General features: G+C 45.8%; 1 protein-coding gene across 5 annotated transcripts in view; it reads right to left on the reverse strand.

Moving 5' to 3' along the window:
- SEMA3B (semaphorin 3B) overlaps positions 1-21514 on the reverse strand; it is a 600182-nt gene that overhangs the window by 80085 nt on the left and 498583 nt on the right. For all 5 annotated transcript variants that reach the window (XM_069644131.1, XM_069644132.1, XM_069644130.1 and 2 more), the window contains 2 exons: positions 13807-13949; positions 9753-9870 (listed from right to left, as the gene is read on the reverse strand). In XM_069644131.1, coding sequence (XP_069500232.1) covers positions 9753-9870; positions 13807-13949 — 261 coding nt within the window. The remainder of the gene's footprint in view (positions 1-9752; positions 9871-13806; positions 13950-21514) is intronic.

Genomic DNA, 21514 nt, shown 5'->3' on the forward strand with positions numbered 1-21514 from the left:
AATCATTCCTTCCATTCTTTGGGCAGATAGCGAATCCGTGGATATCAGGAAACTAGCGAGAGTACTGGAGAGAACCATCAACCGGACCACAGATATAATATGACTTTAGAGCAGAAAGCGATCAGATTGGTAGCGCTTCAGAACCGGATGGCATTAGATGTCATTCTGGCTGAACGTGGTGGAGTATGTAAACTAGTGGGGTCCGCTTGCTGTGTTTTCGTACCGGATTCCTCCCCAACTATTTTTAAGGCAATACAGAATCTGCACATTCTTAGTTCAGAAGTGCATGTTCCCGAGGGAAATTGGGATCTTAGCGCTTGGTTCTGGGACTTCTTGCGGTTGGAAAGTGCTTTCAGTCTTGCTGATTATTTTGGGAATTCTGCTATTTCTTTGTTGTTGTATCCAATGTCTACCAAGTATATGTTCAATGCTAAGGGGATGTTGCGCTCAGGCGATAGGTACAATAGGACATAAAGTGTATGCCCCGGATAAAACCTCTAAGGAGTATGTACTGAAAGAGATCTTAGTAAAAGATCTAATGGCGATAGATATTTCTGACAGCTATTCAGGGTGTATGGACGATGACACATGGAGTTATTTACAGGGAGATCAGAAGTAGTTTAGCACTTGGCATAGGCCAAAAGGAGGGTTTGTCAAACTAGAAATTATATCGTGCCTCCTATTGCTATGAATATATGTATATTGGCCTACGCCAAGCTCCTAACAAGCTGCTTATAAACTACATGTGAATAAACTCGCATTGCAAGGTCCTGACCTTAGAAACCATGTAAACTGTCATTTTGGGTCACACCGCCATTTTAGGTTTTCTTGCTCTATAAAGTCACCATGTGAGCTAAAATGGTAGCCTATGTTATTCAGAACAGAACTCGATTGTCATGACCTCTGTACAGCTAATGTATAACTTGCCTGCAGGCCACTTGCTAGGGTCATGAGCTGAGACCTTGTCCTTCTGCTGACCTGTGGGCAATGGATTACCTGTATCACCGAAACTGATCTATAATTGAATGAGAACACCTGCTTAACTATATTGTATAAATTAAGTCCCGCATTGTAATGTTAGGCCGAGAGCATACACTAATATACATATAGATGAGCAGATGAACTAGATTTGACCTGGCAAGGGACCCTAGAGCAGTAACTTATTTATGGAATGTTTAACCCAAAGGAGGGCTGAACAGCAGGCTTGAAATGTATAAAAGCCTGACTGTTTCAATGAATATTTGCACTCACTGAGCACACCGAACCACGCCGGAGTTCGCTGTGTTGTACTGAGGGTCGATAGCTATCTGAATTTTGTTCTGTTCTTTTGTAACTGGATTCAGTATAAAATAAAGTACTTTGTATGTTCCTTTGTAACCTGTGTTTGGTGTGTTTCCTTTTTGGTTACCCTGCCTCATATTATTTCCTTGTTTTCACATCCCATCAGTCAGTGTGGTCACGCTGAGCAACGTGAACACACTGACTGACAGGAGAGGAGTCCCCTCTTGTTATTCAGCATGTCCACGTTTTCAGCTGAATGACGGGAGGCAGCAGAGCCCACTTCTGAGCCCTGCTGTCTCCCATTATTTTGCTGTTTGTTGCGGAGCCAAACGGCTTCACAAGAAACAGCAAAATCATTTCAGGGGCAGAGAGGAGACAGCACAGTCCCCCGTGTGAATAAAGGACACGGGAGACTGTGCTGCCTTCCACTTAGGAGAGGGGGCCGCGAGGCCCCCAGCAAGTGCGAGGCCCAGGGCAGTTTGCCCCCCCTGCACCCTCCTTGTGACGGCCATGCTGCACGGCATCAACAGTGTGGCGTTCACTGAGCCATGAACAACGCAGATTGTAGCGAGTGGTGCTGCTTACACTGAACACTGATCAGCAAGCCTTGTACTGCACACTGAACACGAAAGCGCTGTACTGGGAAAAGGACAGCATGCCGTGCACTGAGAGCAGAAGAAAACAGCAATGCAGTGGACACTAAACAGCATGTATTTATTTGTATTTATTTATAACGTGCCAAAAGCCCTCAGGCATCAGGGCACACACAGACAGGTGAGACAGAAACATTAAAAACGAGACAAAGGGGAGAGGAAGTCTATTCTGTGGGTGACGGAAAGCAGGGATTAGTTGAACAATGCCTGCAGCATGATGTATGATGAACATTGCATCCTTCCACTGAGCACTTGTCAGCAGCTGTGTACCAAGAACCATCAACACAGCTTTATAATGAATTGAACACTGATCAAATCAGTTGTGTACAGGGGAGGAATTGGGCCGAGCTGTGCGCCTGCAAAAACTGTCTTGCCGAAGCGCTGTTCCGTGTATACAAGAGTCTCCCAAACAGTGCACGTCTTCACAGACTGCATTTGAAAGTTCTCCTTTGCTCAACAGCCCAAACAGTACCATACCAAGTGTGCATTGCACGCTCAGAAGGAATGCACTTTTGAATTACTGGCACACACGTTTGATAAATTGGTAGTCATTCTTATGTTCCCAAAATGCACTTTGTTTTTATGCAAAGAAGCCAGCATCCTATATCCAGTGCATGAACATAATTCGACACTTAGCTCCGGCCCTCAGTCACACCCACACCACTGACAATCCAGCGGCAGTCCTGTCTACACCACTGACAATCCATTCCCCCCCACCATGCGTCAAGAGCAAGGGGGGAGGATTCCCCATTTCCCCAGCACATTTTGTCAAGTTCTGGGCCGGTTGTGTAGTCCATTTTGAGCAGGAACACTTTAAACTGAATAAAACTGTGTGCACTGATCCCTTGGTTTACCTGAACTGCACAGAAGTCTACTGGCAGTCGAGCAATTGTACTTTTATGGGAACCGCCCGAGCAACAGAAACCTTAACAGAGCACTGAGAAACCTCATTAAAACCAAACATTATCCCTTTCAGAGCCCTCAAGTATTATGTATATTTCCTATGCTCCATAGGAAAGCATTGAAGTGCCATCAGTCAACAGAACAGCTTTGAATGGTGTAACGGTTTCCAGTCAATTGGTCGAAAACATTTGGTCGACAGGACAATTGGTCGACACCATTTGGTCGAATGCCAAATGGTCGAATTTTTTTTAAATTTTTTTTTACCCCTTTTTTGGTTTTTTTTGGGGGGGTCCCCCCCCCCCAACCCCCTTTTTTTCTTTTTTTTTTTTTCCCCCACACGAAAACCCACAAAACACACATAAAAAAAAAAATAAATAAAAAAAAAAAAAAAATCGACCATTTGGCATTCGACCAAATGGTGTCGACCAAATTGAGGTCGACCAGTTTGTTGTCGACCAATTGACCGGACACCTTCTATTGCATAGAACATGCCAGAGCCTTCTCATTGATAGCAACCAACAGTTTTAAAATAAGCCCCATCACATTTTCTCCAAACTGAACACGGACAGACATGGAAGTCCAGCAACACTCCTTCAGGCTGAGCACCCTTTCCTCTCTTCACTGTCCTCCCCAACCAATGTCTGTCTGCCCGTCTCTCTCGTTACAGGAAGGGATCCACACAGGGAGTTGGATGGCTGCAGAATTGTGGGAGATGACTGACCTTGGTGGGATTCCTGATGCTTGACCGCACGCCTCCTTACTCCACTGGAACTGAGGCAATTGCCTTTTTCTAGATCAGACATTCTCTTTGTTTTGCTCCCTGTCCCATTCCAATACCAAGGTTGCGGCATTGGGAATTTGCCCCCACACACATTGATGGGGGATGCTTTCCTCTAGAGCAGTGTTACTAACGAAGGACTATGTGAAGCTCTCAGCAATAGGGCTTCAACAGGAGCACAGCTGTGGATGCTGTAACAAATGAATCAGGAAAGCTTCAGGCGTTCCCTTCCTAACCTCTAGCCCCTTCCTACTGTAACACCCCCCATTCCCGCATTCTCCATGTTCCATGTCCCCACCCTCAATCCTGTTTGGAAGAAATGAACCCATGTTTTTGTCAAGGCCCCTCCCAAGCAGGTAAGTGTATTCTCCATTGTGGGACATGCCTGCTCTCTAGCTTGTAGTTTTTCTGCTCAGGCATGCCTTCAGGTGCTCCTCCAAATATCAGCCTGCTTGGCTAAGGGGAAACGTCCAAACTGACCAAGCTTAAAAGCCTGAAGTGATTTGGCCGTTTGAAAATTCCGAGCAGCCAAAAAGTTCGACCAAACCATGCATTTGGTGCTGGGGGATGCGGGGGTGTCCCACGCACCCTTGCTCGCTATATTGTGAGCGGAGGTTTTGGGAGTGTCCCCCGCAGTCATTCCAAAAAGCCCCTCCCAAAAAAAGAAAGGGCTGCGGGGGGTGTCCCCTGCACCCTTGCTCACTACATTGTGGGTGGAGGTTGCAGGGATGTCCCCCGCAGCCATTCCAAAAAGCAAAAATAAAAAAAGAAAAGAAAAAAGGAAAGGACCCTGCGGTGCCGGTTCCCAATGACGGAAGTGAAAGGGAACAGGCGTTGCGGGGACACTGCGAGTCGGCGGCCGCAAGGTAAGTAGGGGTATGGGGGCGTGGGTGTGGGGCGGGGGCCAAGACTGAAGGTTATTTCTGAAAAATAATCTTCAGTCTTTTCTCCCTCAAATATTTGGATCTCAGGCTTTCAACCCCGATCCAGGCTAAGGATTGTCTGATGGCCCGGTCAGAGGCAGCTGTTTGCATTATATGTGTGGTTGGCAGCTTTGTGAGCTACTTGCATGGGAGCTTTGCCCTCAGCGGTCTGTATCATTACATGCCTACCTACCTACCTACCTGTAGAGAGGAGTTGTTGCGTGCAGTGTGCCAGACTACATTCTCTTTCTTCTTTGGGAAGAAAATAATCGCTCGGTATTAGGTAACCCACCTTTTGTTATAGTTCTGTACTACACATGTTGGTAGTGTGACTGAGCAGCCAGGCCTATCTCAACAGGGGTAAATGTGAGCTGTAGAGCTGTACAGATGAAATCAGTCAATACAAGTAATCAAGTAACACACGCAAAGTTTCAGTTATAAATAATTATTTATGTATACATACGCTTTGGTTAGGCATTCTTTAAAAAGGCAAATGTTTGTAACAGTCAAGCTAAACTTTGGAATCACTTTTCATCAGTCAAGAAAGTTGGTGAATACTCTTGGGATATGCTTATACATTTCTCTTATACCTTGAAGTGACTTTAATAACAAGGATAGTATTGCTTTCATATACAACAGCAATATAATTTTAGACTCCGAGTTTCAGAAAGGAACGGTTAAGGAGAAATAGAAAGGTTACAACATACTTTCTTATAAAGTGAAGACAGTTTGAATCCTCCAATGAAATCTAGGTAAGCTTTTCCCAGTAGTAAAAGTGCTCAAGAAATTACAACCTATGGAGGGACAAGCAATGCCAAAGTTAATGGATTCAGAAGAGTGCCTTTAGGGAGCCAGGACAGCCAAAGTCCTTTGGATAAAGTCTAAAGTTCTGATGCACTTCTTGGATAAAAGTCTTTCACACAGTTAGATAGTTTAGAGAAATAACTGTAGGAACACAAGCTGTTAAGCCTCTGCGAGGGGAGTTGGAATCAACTCACAAAGTTAAGCAAGTGCAATTCTCAAGTGAGAAAGCACGATTTAAGGCAAGAAGGTAAGTACCCCCAAGCCCAAAAAGTACCTCTCGTTAGAAGAAAGTGGTCCAGCTGGATTCTGTCTTGCTACAGCCAAGCAGACCCTGGTTCCTGAGCCTCAGTCGTGGGGACAAGAGGGAGGACATCTGGAGGGCTCCTGCGGCAGTACTCAGAAAGGCTTTGGCAGCTATGGGTTTTCTTCGATTCAGCAGCACTTCGTGGTTTCAGTGCCTCGCAAACAGCACTGATGCAAAAAGAATATCTTGGTTTGGACTTTCCTTGCTCCCTCAGTCCTGGACTCTGTTGAGGGGACTCTGGATCAGGATTTCCTGCTCCTGGAATGTCCGTAGTAGGCTCCTGGAGCTTTTGGCCGGATTCGTTCCACGGCAGATGTTGCACTCGGTTATGGACACTCGATCGCTGGCATTAGACTTCTGCAGCAATAGAAAGGCAAAGCAAGTCAGGGATTGTGCCAAAGTGGAGTTCGTCTCATGGTTAGTTGGTCCCACTAACTCAAGGGGAGTTGTTCCGTCCGGAGCTTCTCTGTCGATTGAAAAAGGAGGTCAGCACATCAGCAGGGCTTCATTGGGCACTTTGAAGTCCTGAAGGTTGCAGCTGGCTTCTCTTCACAGTTTCTTCTTCGGATGTTTCTTCCAGTGGTTGACTCTGCCTCTAGTCCCAAAATCCTTGCCTTTTAAGCAAGTTTCCCATTCATTCACAGCCTAGGCTGTCAATCATACAGCAGGATGGCTGTCCTTTCAGGACATTCAGCCGGCCAATCAGGACTGGCTTCATGCAGGCACACCTAGAGACAAAGGACAGGGATGTTTTGGGATCCTCCCTCACTTCCTGCCCTTCCAGACACACTGGAGCCAGGGGCGGGCTTCAGGGCTCAATCCTGCCAAAGGCAAAAACACACAAAGGGCTCAAATCTATCTCAACACACAGAGTAAAAGGCAAGAAAGACCTCACAAACAGAAAATGGTGAAAAAAGAAGACAGGGGACATTTTGACAAAATGAACACCCATGGGTGTTGTACTGCAGCTGAGGGTTCAGCCTATGGTAGAAAAGAACACTGGTAGTGAAAAGTAAACCACTGCCACCAGCCATTTAAAGTAGTGAGGGTAACAAAAAATGTTACATGAGAAAGTAGGATAAGGGGCTACTTGGTATCCCCCAGCACTCCATATAAGATGGTGTGTGCTGGACTTTAAGTAAGATCAATTTCACTTTACTATTCTTGGGAACAGTAGTTCACCCAAGAAAAGGTATTTAAACCTTAAGAGAAACCCAAAGGATTCCCCAGTGACACCCCACTGGCAGTGCTTTGTGTCATTAGACAAAAAGCAGATGCCTATGGAGTTTGTCAGACTCCAAAAACAGTGAAAACATAAAACCATAAGCAGGGAAAAACACATGAGAGTAAGAAAAAGGTCCGACTCACTCAGGAGTTAAAATTAAAAAAAGTCCTAAGTCCAGCAAAAGCGTGCAGTCCTATGTCCAGCAAAAGAGTGTAGTCTCCACCTCTCTCCTTCCCTCCCAGGCACTCTGCACTGCCTTGGCCTCCCATTTTACATCTAAAACTCAGGACATCCTGTCCTCACTCTCACCACCCATCTCCACTCCTGCTCTATTGCCTCCTTTTGCTCCCCTCCCTCAACCCCCCGCACTCCCCTCCCACCTGCCGATAGCACCCGATCAGGTCCCCAGAGTTGTGTGCTCTATGAAGGTCTCTTCCAAACAGGTGATCCCCCTGCTCTTCTAGAACCATTAAGGACAACATCTCTCTCGCCCCGGCTCTTGCCGACTTCTGTAACCATTCCTTCACCACTGGCTCTGTCCATCTATCCCTTGTGCCCCCCCCTCTTACAAAAGCCATTTGCTAACCCCTCCTGCCCGGCTATCACCCTATGTCCACCACCAGCTTCCTTGGTAAACTCTTGGAGAAGTTGGCCCTCCCCAAATGACCCTTCATACTGAACTTGTTGGTTGCCTACATGACCATCAATCTGGATTTGGGTATTCAGAAGCACGGAAACTGCTCTCCTGAACACCCGTGAAAACATGCTCACAAATCATGACTAACTCTCCTGCTGTTCTCATTCTCCTTGATCTCTCCTCTGCCTTTGACACGGTCAACCATTCTATCCTCATAACAGGGCTCCGTGATACTCTTGGCATCACGGACCAGGCACTGGCTGACCTTTTTCCTCACTAACTGCCCTACCCAGCTGCAACTAGGCCCTTTCTCCTACACCACCTCACTATCTACCTGCAGCATCCCCCAGAGATCAATCCTATCGCCGTGGCTCTTCAATATATACCTTGCCTCTCTGGCTCACCTGATCTCCTCCTTCTCTCTCTCCCCATTTCCAGTGTTATAATGATGACACACAGCTCTCCTTCAAACTTCCCTCTACTACCTCCTGTTCCTCCTCTCTCATCCCTGATTTCCTGATCGCCATCCAGGCATGGTGTGCAGCTAACGAACACTGTCTTAATGCCAGTTAAGACTGAGATCCTTCTTATTGGGACACCTATGTCCTCTTTCCCTCCTGCCCTCTGGCCGCCCTCCTTGGACCCTCTACTCTTGGGGTCATCTTCTACACCTCTCTCTCCTTCACCCCTAACATCTTGGACCTTGCCAATAAGGCCCACTTCCAGTTTCACCTCCTTAGAGGCATTCTCCCTTTCCTCACCTTTCACCAGAAGCTCAATCTCCCCAGAGCTCTGGTCCTCTCTAGGCTGGACTATTGCAACAGCCTCTTCCTCAACCTCCCCATTTCCATTCTAAACCCCCTTTAGCTAATCCAGAATGGGGCTTCAAGACTTATCCTTGGCCTGAAGCCCAGGGCTGTATGTCTCCAGCCCTAAAATCTCCCCACTGGATCCCGGTAGCGCGAGGATCAAAATCAAGACCCTCTGCATCATCCACAAGGCCTTCTGGGGCCTGGGTCCACACAATCTTCAACTTTCTCTCCCTTAATACGCCCCTGCTAGAGGCCTCCACTCCTCTAACTCCAACTCTCTGCTTGTCAAACGCTTTTCCAAGCAGAGAGTGGGGGTGGAGGGGCAGGTCTCTCTCCTCGCCTGGTGCCTCTCTTTGGAACAGCCTCCCTGCCCCTCTCTGACTTGAGCTGGACCTCCTTACGTTCCAGAAACTCCTAAAAACTCTGCTTTTCACTCCCTCTTTCACTCTCCCCCTTCCCTGTTAATCACTGCAAAGCAGCTGAAACTGGCGGCCTGGTCCTTCATGAATCTCACAGGTCACCAGGCCCTCTATCCAGTCGACACAAGCACCTCCCCCTCAGCACTGCTGTGTGGGCCCCCTGCCTGGTGGCTGTGCATCCGACCCTTGGGATTCCTCAGCCATAGCACTTACCCAGTGGCCTCCTCCCTTGGCACCCCTTGCACTTCCCTCCTGTCCCCCCACCAGCACTTGCCCATACCTTTGTCCTCCCCTCCCTTTCCTATCTCCTGCACTTTTCTTCACTGCACTTGCACGTCCAAATGTCACAAGGCCTGGTAGGATCACAATTGTATATTTACTGTTTTTGCCATTGTTAATTACTCCCCTTGTCCCCCCACCCCCACCACCCACTTTGCCTTTTGGAGCCTGGAAAAACCATTTTGTTGTATAGGTGCCTAACACATGCTCAATAAATAAATAAATAAGCAAATAAATAAATGAAGCCAGTACTGCTATGGTGACACATGGCACACTCCGCTGATCTTCTGGGGTAATACTTATGGAGCCACAGCGGGGTGGTGCACATTTGGTGTAGGAACTTGTATGTACCTGTTTATGGAAATCCTTTGAGTTTGAATGCATGCCACTTTCCCTTGTTGATCTGTAATCACAACTTCTGGAGCCCCGTCCCACTTCTCCCTGGCTAGGTCTCCCCTGTCATCCTTCATTGTTTTTATCATTCTGTATACCGAGGAAACCAGTTTCGTAAATCTGGGAGGTTCAACCACAAAATGTGCTATAGTGGCTAGCCTGCGCCCCATTTAAACTGATAGGTTTGAAAGGCACTGATGCAGTCCTTGCGGGGGGAGATATCAAATACAATAAAAACCTTCCAAAAGGCTGCTCTGGTCAGGGACACATTACAACAGGGGAACGCTTCATGCAATCCCACCACCCATAGGAAGTCCCTCAGCACCAGCTGCACAACTTACGTAGTTCATCAAAGTGGGTCTCCCCGCCCCCATCACTTGCAGGCACGGAGCACACCAGTCGAGCCTTGAGAAACGTTGTCCACTTGTTGACCAGGCTTCGCTGCCCACCTAGATCATTCTGCAGAGGGAAGGGACAGAGTGAAAGCACAATCTGTTTTACGTGTCTCCTGCCCACCAGAAAACAGTCCGCTAATAATGACATCCGCCTAAGAACACTTACAATAGGTGCCCAAGCCCACCCTGGTGACAGGATTGGTGCATGTGCGTAAAGTGCAAAGTACTTCTCAGAAATATGTGCACTAGAATGGTGGGTGTGTATTGGTACTGCAACCGCGTGTGTGAGGGGAAATCTGGAGGTCAGGCATAAAGTGCTTTGCAGAACTATGTTTGGGGCCCAATGTTTTACTAGCACTAGGTGCCACACTTAGACCCAAGGTACCTTGCCTGATCCATTATTCTGAGACTTTCAAATACAAAGGATCCCTGGCAGGACTGTATACCAGGTAAATACACAGCAGGTGGTGGGGCAGGTCTGGATTGAGGTGCTATTGTGAAGGCCTGATAATGGAATAGCGAGGCTGTACACTGGTATGCAAGACACATGTGCTCTGCAATAAAACCTCCCATAAAGAGGACTGCCAGGTACACTGCTGTCAAAGCTGTTGGTGATGGAGTTCATTACATTGAAGAGAGGGTGAGTGCAAGCCAGTCATACTGGATAGCTAGTAGTGTTCAATGTCAGGAAGATTTGTGGGTATGGCCATATCTGGTAGTGCTGAAGGACCTGATTGAGCAACACTATCAGATGTGGTTAGATGCTCAGTAATCGCCGCATTGTAGAGGAGCAAGTGGACGCATTCTCCCCAGTCAGCTCCCCCTCACCCCTACCCTATTGGAGCGATAAACAAGGAGCCACAATTGGGAACCCATGCACAAGTTTATGCAACATATGCATACCACGTCGACTATTTGAAAAACGATATGCACTCAGGCAGCCATTCAGAAGATAACCTCACGTTGAAACAAAGGAGGAAGCCTATCAAGAAGGATGTCCCTTGCCAAGTTGCCGGAAAGCAGCCATGAATAAAATGGTGCATAACATGATGTATGTTAAATGAAGTTTAATAACAACAAAAGAATGTCCGAAAGAAGACAAATGAACCTATGTTGAAACGATATGGATATACTTAAGAATGACAATGTAATTGGAATACTAAGAAAATACATGTACTCCATGATACAGTATGTACGAATACAAAGAAGAAGGAAATGTTCACTGGTCAACAACTGTAAAAACGATGAAAAGCAAGGTAGAAGGAATACACAAAAGCTTGCTTGTGAGAGGTATATATTCAACGTTTAGGACTACCACCAGAACAAGATGGACGACAGCTTATGGCAACCAACCCAACTACCTCAAAACACGAGCCCAGGATCTTCACATGGAAAAACAATGAAGAAGCTGTTTTACCCTTGCAGAATAAAGGAGTACATTGGCTTTGAACCAAGGATGCTATTTTGAGAGATGTAGGAAAAGCACAAAGGGAGTCTATGAGCAGACCATGCGCAAGGACATATTTCACAAAGATAAGGAGGAACAAGAACATTCACTGAGGCCAAATATAGGAAAATTAAAGAGGCATGAAGCTAATATGGGATAGAGAGAGCAAGTCTCAAAAGGCCAAGAGGAGCAACTGCAACGTGCATAATTGAATCAAATGAAGTTAAATGCACTGTTGAAATGAACAAATGCATGGTCTTTCAACACGTGATGAAGAGGTTGGAAACAAGGGCTATTCAATAGGACTGGAGCTAAGATAACAGTATATACCTAAACTCCCTTGAAAGTCCGGAGACAGTGCAGACTGTCAAGGTTATTCTTCAAACAGAAGACACTGGCATGAGGCCTATCGTTGAGAGAGGGTGGCCTAATTGGGGAAACAAGGCAAGAGCTGACATATCTCCAAGCACATGGGTTTCGTTTCTATGTACATGCTGCTAACTAGCCGAATGTCCAAGGTTGGAGTAGGGTTGCCAACCAATTAGAATAGCCTTCCATGCACTTTTACATATAATGTTGCAAAATATTATTCTGTTTGCACATTTTCTGCTATGATGAGGGCCTTGCATTGCACCACATGTTTAGAAGTAGCTCAGGGTGTGTTTTACAGAAAAGAGACTGCCAATTGAGACTAGCATGCATATATTCTAGAAATGATTCCTTAATCGAATCCCACCCCTCAATAGGATTTTGAGGTTTGCCACGTAAGATGATGTCATATATGGTGCATCTAGCATTTTATAAACTAAAAACAAATGATAAAACAGTGGGATCTTGCATGAGTCGAATTTATGTGTGTTTACTCGCCCTGATTTACTTCTTGACATTAAAGCAGTATTTTACCATCTCCTTTGAGTCCGTCTGGTTATTGGGTCCGATGATTTGGCTTGTAATTCCATCTAGCAAAACAGATGCTTAAAAGTGCTACACTCGAGTATGCATGTGTTGAGAGTCAGCATTGGTGTGCTTTTGCAGAGATGTAGAGGGCTCCAGATGGGACACACAACACCCGACCTACCAACCACAGGGTGACCTCAAGTAAATGGTGGGGCTGCAGAAAATGAGCCGACGGCAAAACGGGAGTGCATGGGAGTCACAGAAATCATCCCAAACCCAACTATAAGCAAAACTCGCCAGCTCATAGAGAAGGTCACATGGACAACAAGCAGCCTCAAAATATGGCTGCTACCCTGCACATGGAGATTAAAAAGGGACAAGGCTAAAACCATTCTAAAAGCCTTTCAGGGGGAATTTCCAACCCACAAAGGGATAACATTGCCAGAGATTGGCCAAGGGGAGCATGCAACCAGGGGAACCACTGGGAGCTGGGGGAGCGTAGGTAGGGAGAAGGTTGTGCTGTAAAAGCCCCGCCCGCCCAGTGGAGGTTGAAATGCTTTCGGGAGAGATCAGGTAGAGCAGTGGGGGAATCAATAGACCAGGCCAAGAATGGATGGTGAAGTGGAGGGCTGAGGAGACTGTGGCCGTGTTTTGTGAGTGCAGGTAAAGTATTATGTGTGTGAGAGAGCGCTGCCAGTTTTGTGCAGTGCAGTGAGGAGGCTGTGTGAAAGGAAAGTGCAGATAGGAGGAAAGAACACATAGGGAGATTTAATGAAGAGTGAGACTTATAGAGTTTATGGTAGGAGGCTGTGAAGTGAGTGCAAGGTGGCGTTATGGAGGAGTGGTGAGGGCGGAGTGAAGTCGGAGGGTAGGTGTAGTTGAAAGAGTTAGGCAGACAGAGAACGATGAGATGGACACAGAAGCGTCGATAGGGGATTCAGAGGGGAGAGGAAAAAGAAAGTGATGAGCGTGGAGACTGAGGAGAATGCGATTGGGAGAGGAGCAAAGGCAGATAGAGAAGAGGCGAGGAGAGGAAAAAGAGACATGGGAAGAGTAGGAAGATCTCAGTGGGCGGAGTGAGGAGCTAGAGACTGAGACGGAAATACAGAGCAAGGCAGACAGAGAGAGGGAGAGAGACTGAGACTGGGGTAAGACTAGGGAGAGACTCCAGTGAAACCAGTCTACTGACAAGAGGAGAGGAGCATTTAGAATATTCCCGGATATCGCCATGGCCTTTAGGTTTCTCCATTAAGACTAGAAAGATTTAGATAGGGTGACCCTGCATTAGAGTATTAGAATACATTGGGAATATTCTGGTGGTTAAGGACATCTGGGCTATGGTGGGAGCCCAAGGGCAGATTGAGTAAGCCCTAGGGACCCCCTTACTTTCAACCATCCCAGGCTTTTTTTTAAACGATTTGTTTAAAATAATGACGTGCGTTAAATCTATTATCTTTGTCTGTGGATTTCTGATGCCATCTGTGACAGTGCACATTTGCAGAGCCATGTAGGGGCTGTGGAAAGGTGCATGGGTAAAGTACATTATTAGAGGGTGTGCGGCAGGAAGCATCACAGCTGGTAGTGTTGAAGAGCATGGCTGAGGTACACAGGAACACACGCGGGACCGCCCACCAGGGCCAAGGTATAGCAGCTTACCCTGCAGATCTGCCCGATGCGGGAGTAGGAGGGCTTGCCCATGCCCTGCCCTTCCACCGCTGTCTCCCGGAAGAAAAAGTATATTTTGTCATCGTCCGGGTTCTCGCTCTCAGGGATCCAGAACACATTCACGAACCTTGGCTCTTTGGAAAAGAAAACGAAAATAAAGGGACTTAGTGCAAGACCTTTGCAAATATCGGATATTTGCTTTGCCTACAAATGCTCCAATGCCATATTACATTTTGCAGAGAAATGATTCACAAACATGGGCTATTGCAACATAAAAAGTCAGCAGAATGCGTGTGTGTGGTGAAATGCAAATGTCAATATTCCTGTGCAATACCTGTGCACCTTCTTTGCACAACAATGTTGCAGAGTAAGTGTTCCCAATAAGCTGTGCTTGCAGTTTTTTCCCTGTGTAATTGTTGCACATCTTGGGCTTCTTCTCAGTTAATCAGCATGATGAAGTTGCAATGAAATTCTTATCAAAATCTGTTTTTAGACATTTGTAAATGTTGGATCTAGATTTGGCTGCTTGCGCTTTACAAAAATATGGAATACATTATAAAATACCCACAATAACTTACCAGGATAACACGAATAGCATAGCAAGAGAAAGAAGAATGTGAGGTTTGTGAAATGATCCTTTTTGATACTCCCATTGCGTTTAAACCTTCATACAATGAGGTTGAGAAAGGGAGCTCCTTTCACTCCCTGCCTCCCCACCCCATCCGCCTTTCTTGCTCTGCTGACTCTCCAGGGGACACCCCAAAGCCCCTCCCCCTGCGGACTCTCCATGGGACAACCACCCTTGGAGCCCAGCCTCTCTCCTTCTCCCTCCACTCCCTAAATCCCCACTAACTTACTGCTGAGCTTCCATCTTTAGACCAGCCGGTCCGGTCCGCTTTTTCTGCCTGGCATCCCGCAATGGATGTTTTGCACTTGCTACGTGTGTAACATCCATGGCAAAATTCAAGTGGCACACCACAAAAAACAAATGTCCATACTAATAATCTTTGACAACTATTTTGTTTAGAATCCCCTGTATAGTGTTATTTGTCTCATCAGCAATAACACCAACATCTTTGAGCCAAATTTCCTCCATATTTTATAGAAGAATCCATTTTCAAAATAGGGCAACGCCAATCAAACAACTGAATTCATGTGGTGGCAGAAACCTATCCACAGCAGTCACACACTTAAATGAATGTGATGGCATACGTATATGCACAGCAGTCGCACACTTTAATGAATGTGATGGCATACGTATATGCACAGCAGTCGCACTTGTCTCCAAAGGCGATAAAAGTACCCAGCAGGGGGGCCATTTGATTACATGCAATGGCCAGGATTCTGCACAGCTCTGCTCAGGGGATTATCTTTCTGCATCTCTCCACCCAGAATACGCACGATAGGGTGATGAAACAGTAGGGGTGTAACATAGGTGGCCGAATACCGAATAGTTGGCCTAATTATTTGGCCGAGCCAAGCAGTCAGCCGAATAGTAGTTTACTTCTAGAAATGAGTCAATATATGTATGGAAATCTTCCTTTTGAAATACAAACACAGGAAACTTGCATTAATTGGTCCTGCAAAATAAAACAGATGGAAGGAACTCAATATAGCTGTGCTGGAAGGAACTCGATACAACTGTACTGTATATAAAGAAAAAGAATTTAGAGTGCCACCAATCAATGAGCTGTGCAGCAGTGATTTTCAACATACATAAATAGCATTGCACAAGTGTGTAGGAAGATGCACACTGCAGCTAGAAGCAACAAACAACACGCTTGGGCAATGCCAACAGTTTTGTCTCATGTGTAGGCATTGGAAAAGCACTTGCAAGGCACTGCCATAGTGGTATTAATTGGCTATTAATGGTTGCAGGTGCAAAATGGTGCCGGTAGCTAGGCTTATAATAGAAGTGCATAACAAGCCAAAACTGTTGTCTTTGCCAATACTTATTTTTAACAGGATCTCATGCTCTCTGGGCACACACTTACCCACAAGACCACATGGACATGTCTTCAAAGCACATGCCTTGTATTGGTATTTTGTTTTCCATAGAATATTTCAATTTAGATGTTTGCGATTAAAAGATGCACACCTTTTATTCTTTGCAAAACAACATTACAGGAAAATCTCCTCTATCCGGTTCTTTTTCAGGTATTGATGGTTCATTTTTTGAAAGACAATGTTCATTTGTATTGCACATTTTCTTCTATTAGGACAGGGCACTTGAGCTAAAGTTGCATATTTCAAAGTAAGCTGTGTTCAGTCCCTGTGTGTATGTTAATGAGCCCCCCACACTTTTTTGGACTTGAACCCTATTGATAACATTTGAAGACCTTCAGAATTGCTTACTATACCTTCTCGATAAATGTGCTTTGCTTCGATTGCACCATAAGGCAATCCTGCAGCAATGTCACTTTGCCCTGTCTGACCCAGAGCCAATCCTCACCTGTACATGCTTGGAAACTGCAGGAAACCGCACACCATAGCTAATGCCCATATCTTTTTACTTGCATGTTGGGCGGGTGGTACAGGAGCAAAGTACTGTGACGAGAAATAGCAGGACAAGGAGCAATGAAGATTACACACAAGTAAACTGAGAATTAAGTCCATGTTCATCTTCCTAGTCCAACTGTTTACCAATACAAAACTCCTATCCTCATGGAAGGTCCCCCAAGGCCCAGCCACGAAGCTCCGGACTTTCAGTTCCACTCCAAGCCCGGCACGGAAAGGACAGTAGCTGCAAGAGATAGCCAAGCTGCCTTCCTGGGACCCTGCCAAAGGCTGGAACAATTTGGCCTACAACATGTTCAGACACTAGGGTGTTATACATCCAGTGGGTGGGGTGGGATATGAAAATAAGAGAATGGAATTAAAAGAAGGGCTCCCAACAATTGAGCTGGGTACCAAGTACTGGGACGAGGAAGAGGGAGGTGGAGGCAGTGTAGCTCACTGTGCGTTTTAAAAATAAAGCATTGTTTGGAGATTAATTTCTTTGACAGTCAAACTAATGATCTAAATTAAAGTTACATTGCTAGTTTGGACTATATGGCCAAATATATACACCATAAAAATGAAATCAATCATGACACTGCTGCAAAAACATCAGTCAACTTTAGTTAGCAAAACACAAATGCCATTTTTATGGCCCGAATGCTATATATTGTGTTTTCAAACTATAGGTGCAAAAAGACCAGTCACAAGAAAATATGTGTACTATCTACAGCTTTGAAGATATGTGCTCAAGTGCTGGAGTTGCAGATTGGTCTCAAATTCTGGCTTATCCATTGAAGAAAATGTGTGCTCCTGGGCAAATCAATTTATCCCACTGAGGCTTACCTGCCAAAATTAGACGTGCCTGCAAATAATTGTGCTCACTCTGTCGACTACTCCAAAATAAGCCTCCCTCCTGATATTGCCAAACACGTAATATTAACAGCTCAAATTAATACACTGAAACAGTTAATTAGATTCCCATGGATATTAAATATTTTTTCAGACGTGGACCCCTTGCACAGCTCCACCTCACTGATGAGGCCCAACAAGGCTGAAACACGTGTTTGGGGTTGCTGGTACTCTTGTTCAAAGGAGGTTTGCCTGGCATTTCTGTGCTGGACTGCCCTTGTGGGCAGGACAAAGACTGATATGCAAATGGTTGTTCCTCCTTTGTGAAAAGTACAGTGAGCTAAAAGCGATGGCTGTGGATTCTCACAGTGGGTAAAACCACAGAACAGGTCATCATGCCATGTTCTTTCGAGAGTGGGGCGCCTGCTACCTTTTTTTCCATGGATATTAAAGACTCATTTTGTGACATAATTTCCTGTGATGCAAATAAGGTGGGCGCACACGTCTTTTGCCACACAGGGCCCTGCAAAACCTAGGGCCGGGCTGGCCCGGTTTACACGATGTTAATAATAATATTTCTTGGTAACCGAGTCTCCTGGTTGCCAACCTAGAACGGTTGTTTGACAGAAGTTCCACAAGATGGTAGCAGAAACCAAACAAGAAACTACTGCCTAATTAGCTAACGTATGTACAGGCCAACCGAATTAAAATCCTGAATGGTTGGTGACAAGAAACACGAGTCTGGGAGCGGTTACATCTTCCCTGGCGTGGTTACATCTTCCCTGGCGCGGTTACATCTTCCCTGGCTTGCTTGTGCTTGGCTATCAGGCACACTTTTCTTAGATGTGTATGCCTGCTAGGAGGGTAACATGTCCGTCTGGACTGGTCTATTACGTGCTGTCGATATTCTTTCGCAACAACCCTCTGAGTGAGAAGAGGGACAAGTGGAGAAAAAGCTCCCCAACCCAGTCTATAAAAACATATTTCTTTGCATATATTTAATTTTGTTTTGTAGCTTCATAATGTACCATATTGCAGAAATCTGCTTCCAAGTGGCACGAGAGAGGGGGGAACAGATGGGTGAGGACCAGGAAGAGGGAGCCTTGTAGGGTGGGCAGGCGGAAGTGTTTTAACCTTTGAAAATACAAATTGTACATCATTAGTTAGGAGGAGTTGGATTAAATGGCAAAAGCCCGTATTCTTCGTTCATTTTAAGACGTGATAAGATCAGTGCCTTGGATGGCACTGATGACTGTGGCGTGACAACAGTCAGCGATGCAGCCGGTTGCCGTTCAAGGACTCGACTGTCTCAAAAAATGTCCTTAAAAGATGGACACTTGTTGTAGCTTGTGTGGCACTCCTCGCTTCTTCATAGGGCTTGTGTCGTCCTTTCAAGGAGGACGGCCCAAAGCCTAGGAGAGTGTTTGCAGGAAACTGCCTTGTCCTTAGTTCTGATACTCTCCGGGACTTCCCACCTCAGAAGCTTGCTGTCAGAACCTCACAGCGCATGCTGTGTGCTGGCTTGGTACCGGTTCTGGAGCTGCTGGATGGGTTCTCTGAGTCCGGTATCTCCCTCTGTTCCCTGGGAGATGTTTAAAGGAGGGATCTTGCTTCCCTCTTGGAACTCCTGGCCTTCCTCCACTGGCAGAAGATGTAGACGGTTCCTTCAGCCCGGGTCCAAATGAGTCCTTCTTACTCCTTTCAAAGTCATCGGATGATCTGCTAAGTGGGGGGGGGGGTCAGTCGTCTTTTAAAGCCAAATGGTCCCCAGTAATTGTTGCAGGCTAAGCCTGCCCTTAATGACCCAGCCCTGGGTCCCCACCAACAATCTTCTGTTATGCATGAGGTCAGGACCAGAGTGCTCTGTAACAGGAAAAGTAAGGGGTGACAACATATACCTACGTCCCACCCATCTTCCTTGTGTGTTGTAGATCAAAGTGTCTCTCAGGTTAACTGAGCCCTCTGTGACTCTTTATTAAAGTGCAGGTCTCCCTTGAAGTCTGTGATGAGAGCAGACTTCCTCTCTCCCTCAAATCACATACTTCTCCCTCTGAAAGGGGTCCGGTCTGCAGGGGTTTGCCTATGGTAAATAGTGGACCCAGACGTGCCTTTCATACAGAGGGGTGGGAACTAGCTTCAAGTTGACACATTGCATGTTAGCCCCACCTTCCTGTCATCTGTTCGGCGACCAAGCCCCTTCACAAGGCTTGCCTCAATTATCTATCATTAGTATGCAATGCCACCAGCCAAACAAAACAATAGGAAAGCAGATCCATGGAGCCTTTGATATTTTAACTAGGCTGTCTATGGCCGGAGGAAGTTCTGCCTTCCCCCTTCTTGAGATGCTTTGATGTACCCATGGCTGGCACATTCCAGCTGAACATGACAGAGGAAGACGGCGCCTGTAGGCTCTGTCCTCTCGTAGTACAAGTGACTATGCGTTTCGTTCAGTGAGCAGAGAAAATGCAAGCAGAATGGCCTCACACATTTTCAGAGGTTGATCTCCCATCATTCATTTTCATTATCAAAAAATTAAAAAAGCCCAGGTGAGCGCACACCCCCCCTGCGGATGGTCGAATTCCTCACAAAAGATGCCTCAAAACTCTCAACATTCTGAAAAATAACGCCATATGTATCATAAAAGGGATCTCTCAGAGAGACCACATCTCCTCTAGTAGGCAAGCTATGCACTGGCTCCCAGCCTACATTCAATTTAAAACTTCCATGCGGGTTCACAAGTGCCTTTATGTTAAAGCTCCAAACTACTTGAAAACCAGACTGGCCATCTACAAACCCAAGAGAACCTGACACTCAGGTAAATTGGCTCTTATTTGCTGTCCCAGATTTAGGTGGGCTTATGAATTAGGCAGGTCCTTTCCAGTCATGGTGGTTCATACATGGTACTCCCTACTATTGGAGCTATGACAGGAAGCTAACCTAGCCTTCTTCCGTAGATCCCAGAAAACCCTTTTGTTCAGCTAAGATGTCTTAAAATAGGATTCCTGTAGTTCTCCCTTCTGTCCAGTCTTTTGTGTCCGTTCTTATGTGTTCTTTTGTGCCCTGATGCCTGAGTTTTTGATGCAATATAAATAAGTAAAAAATACAAATAAATAACATCACACCAAGAGAAATGGTTGTGACCGGAAGAGGAAAGTGGCCTAGCATAAACCAAGATGGTGGAACTCTTCTCTTTCTGGCTACTCTAACTCTTCCCTTTACCCAAATTTGCAAATATGTCAGTGTTCTCTTTGAAGCACTGGTTTTCATGAGATTACCTTGGGGAGTTTTCTGTACACTGGGAGGAAGGTGTTGGCCTTCCTCTGGGGGATGAAAGAGGCAGCATCCTGACCATTGTTACACATGGCAGTTGTGGACACAATCACCAGACACCAATAAGCATAATTCCTGTCATAGCTGGGCCCTGCCGTGTGATATCAAATTGCTGTGGATGTAGAATTGTGTGCTCTTAGTACTCACCAGGGCCCAACCAGGAATGGCATACATTAAAAGATGCATGTGTCACCAGGATGACTAAAGCATACAATTAATATGTCTGGGAAAAGAGGTGCAGGAGATTAAAAAATCCACCTCAGCCTGTGGGAACTTTGTGTTCTAACAGTTGTCAAGAATGCTCGAATTACCTTTGAACTTGCCATATGTAACTGCAGGGTTGGTGCCGAAGGAGCCAGATGGCTGTATTGACAAAGGCACATGAAGGCACTATCATTCTAGCATTGAGCTTTAATAAAACAGAGGGGTCTGATTAGCAGACTCCCCTTTCAGAAACAGAATTGCATGTATCATTGTATATAACAAAAGGAAAATGACAGGCTTTCAACCCTCGTAGATGGCAATCCATCACCTACAGACGCAAGTTATTATGAATATGAGCTGTTAGCAGTGGAAGGCAGTTGCGTTTCTTGGTAGATTGGACTATCAGGTGGCTGTTACACTTCACCTGCAAGCTGACACGATTGCATTAGGGTGCCGCTAGGAAAGAGATGATGCGAGTAGAAACACACAGCTTGTGGGGTTTTCAAAATGTACTCATCCATTGACAGCCTACCGTCATGCGAACCTCTATGGCTATTCCCACCCACTACTATTCCCACCCACTACCTGCCACTTCTTGTCGAAAGCACATCCCCCTAGGATGTATTTGAGCTAGCTCTATTAAGTAGTAACATCAAGCTTTGGCATGCTAGTGATTTTTCTAAGCAGTCTGCTGAGAGTTGATGGCTTAGTTGCAGTTGGTGTAGTAAAAATGTCATAATGAAGTTTGCCTTCAGGCACTGGATTTATATATGTTACTTGCGTTGAAGGCAGGTTAAAATCAAGCATTGACAGAGTT

Source organism: Ambystoma mexicanum, chromosome 2p (assembly GCF_040938575.1).
Source record: "Ambystoma mexicanum isolate Mex_15411 chromosome 2p, UKY_AmexF1_1, whole genome shotgun sequence".
Classification (NCBI taxonomy): domain Eukaryota; kingdom Metazoa; phylum Chordata; class Amphibia; order Caudata; family Ambystomatidae; genus Ambystoma; species Ambystoma mexicanum.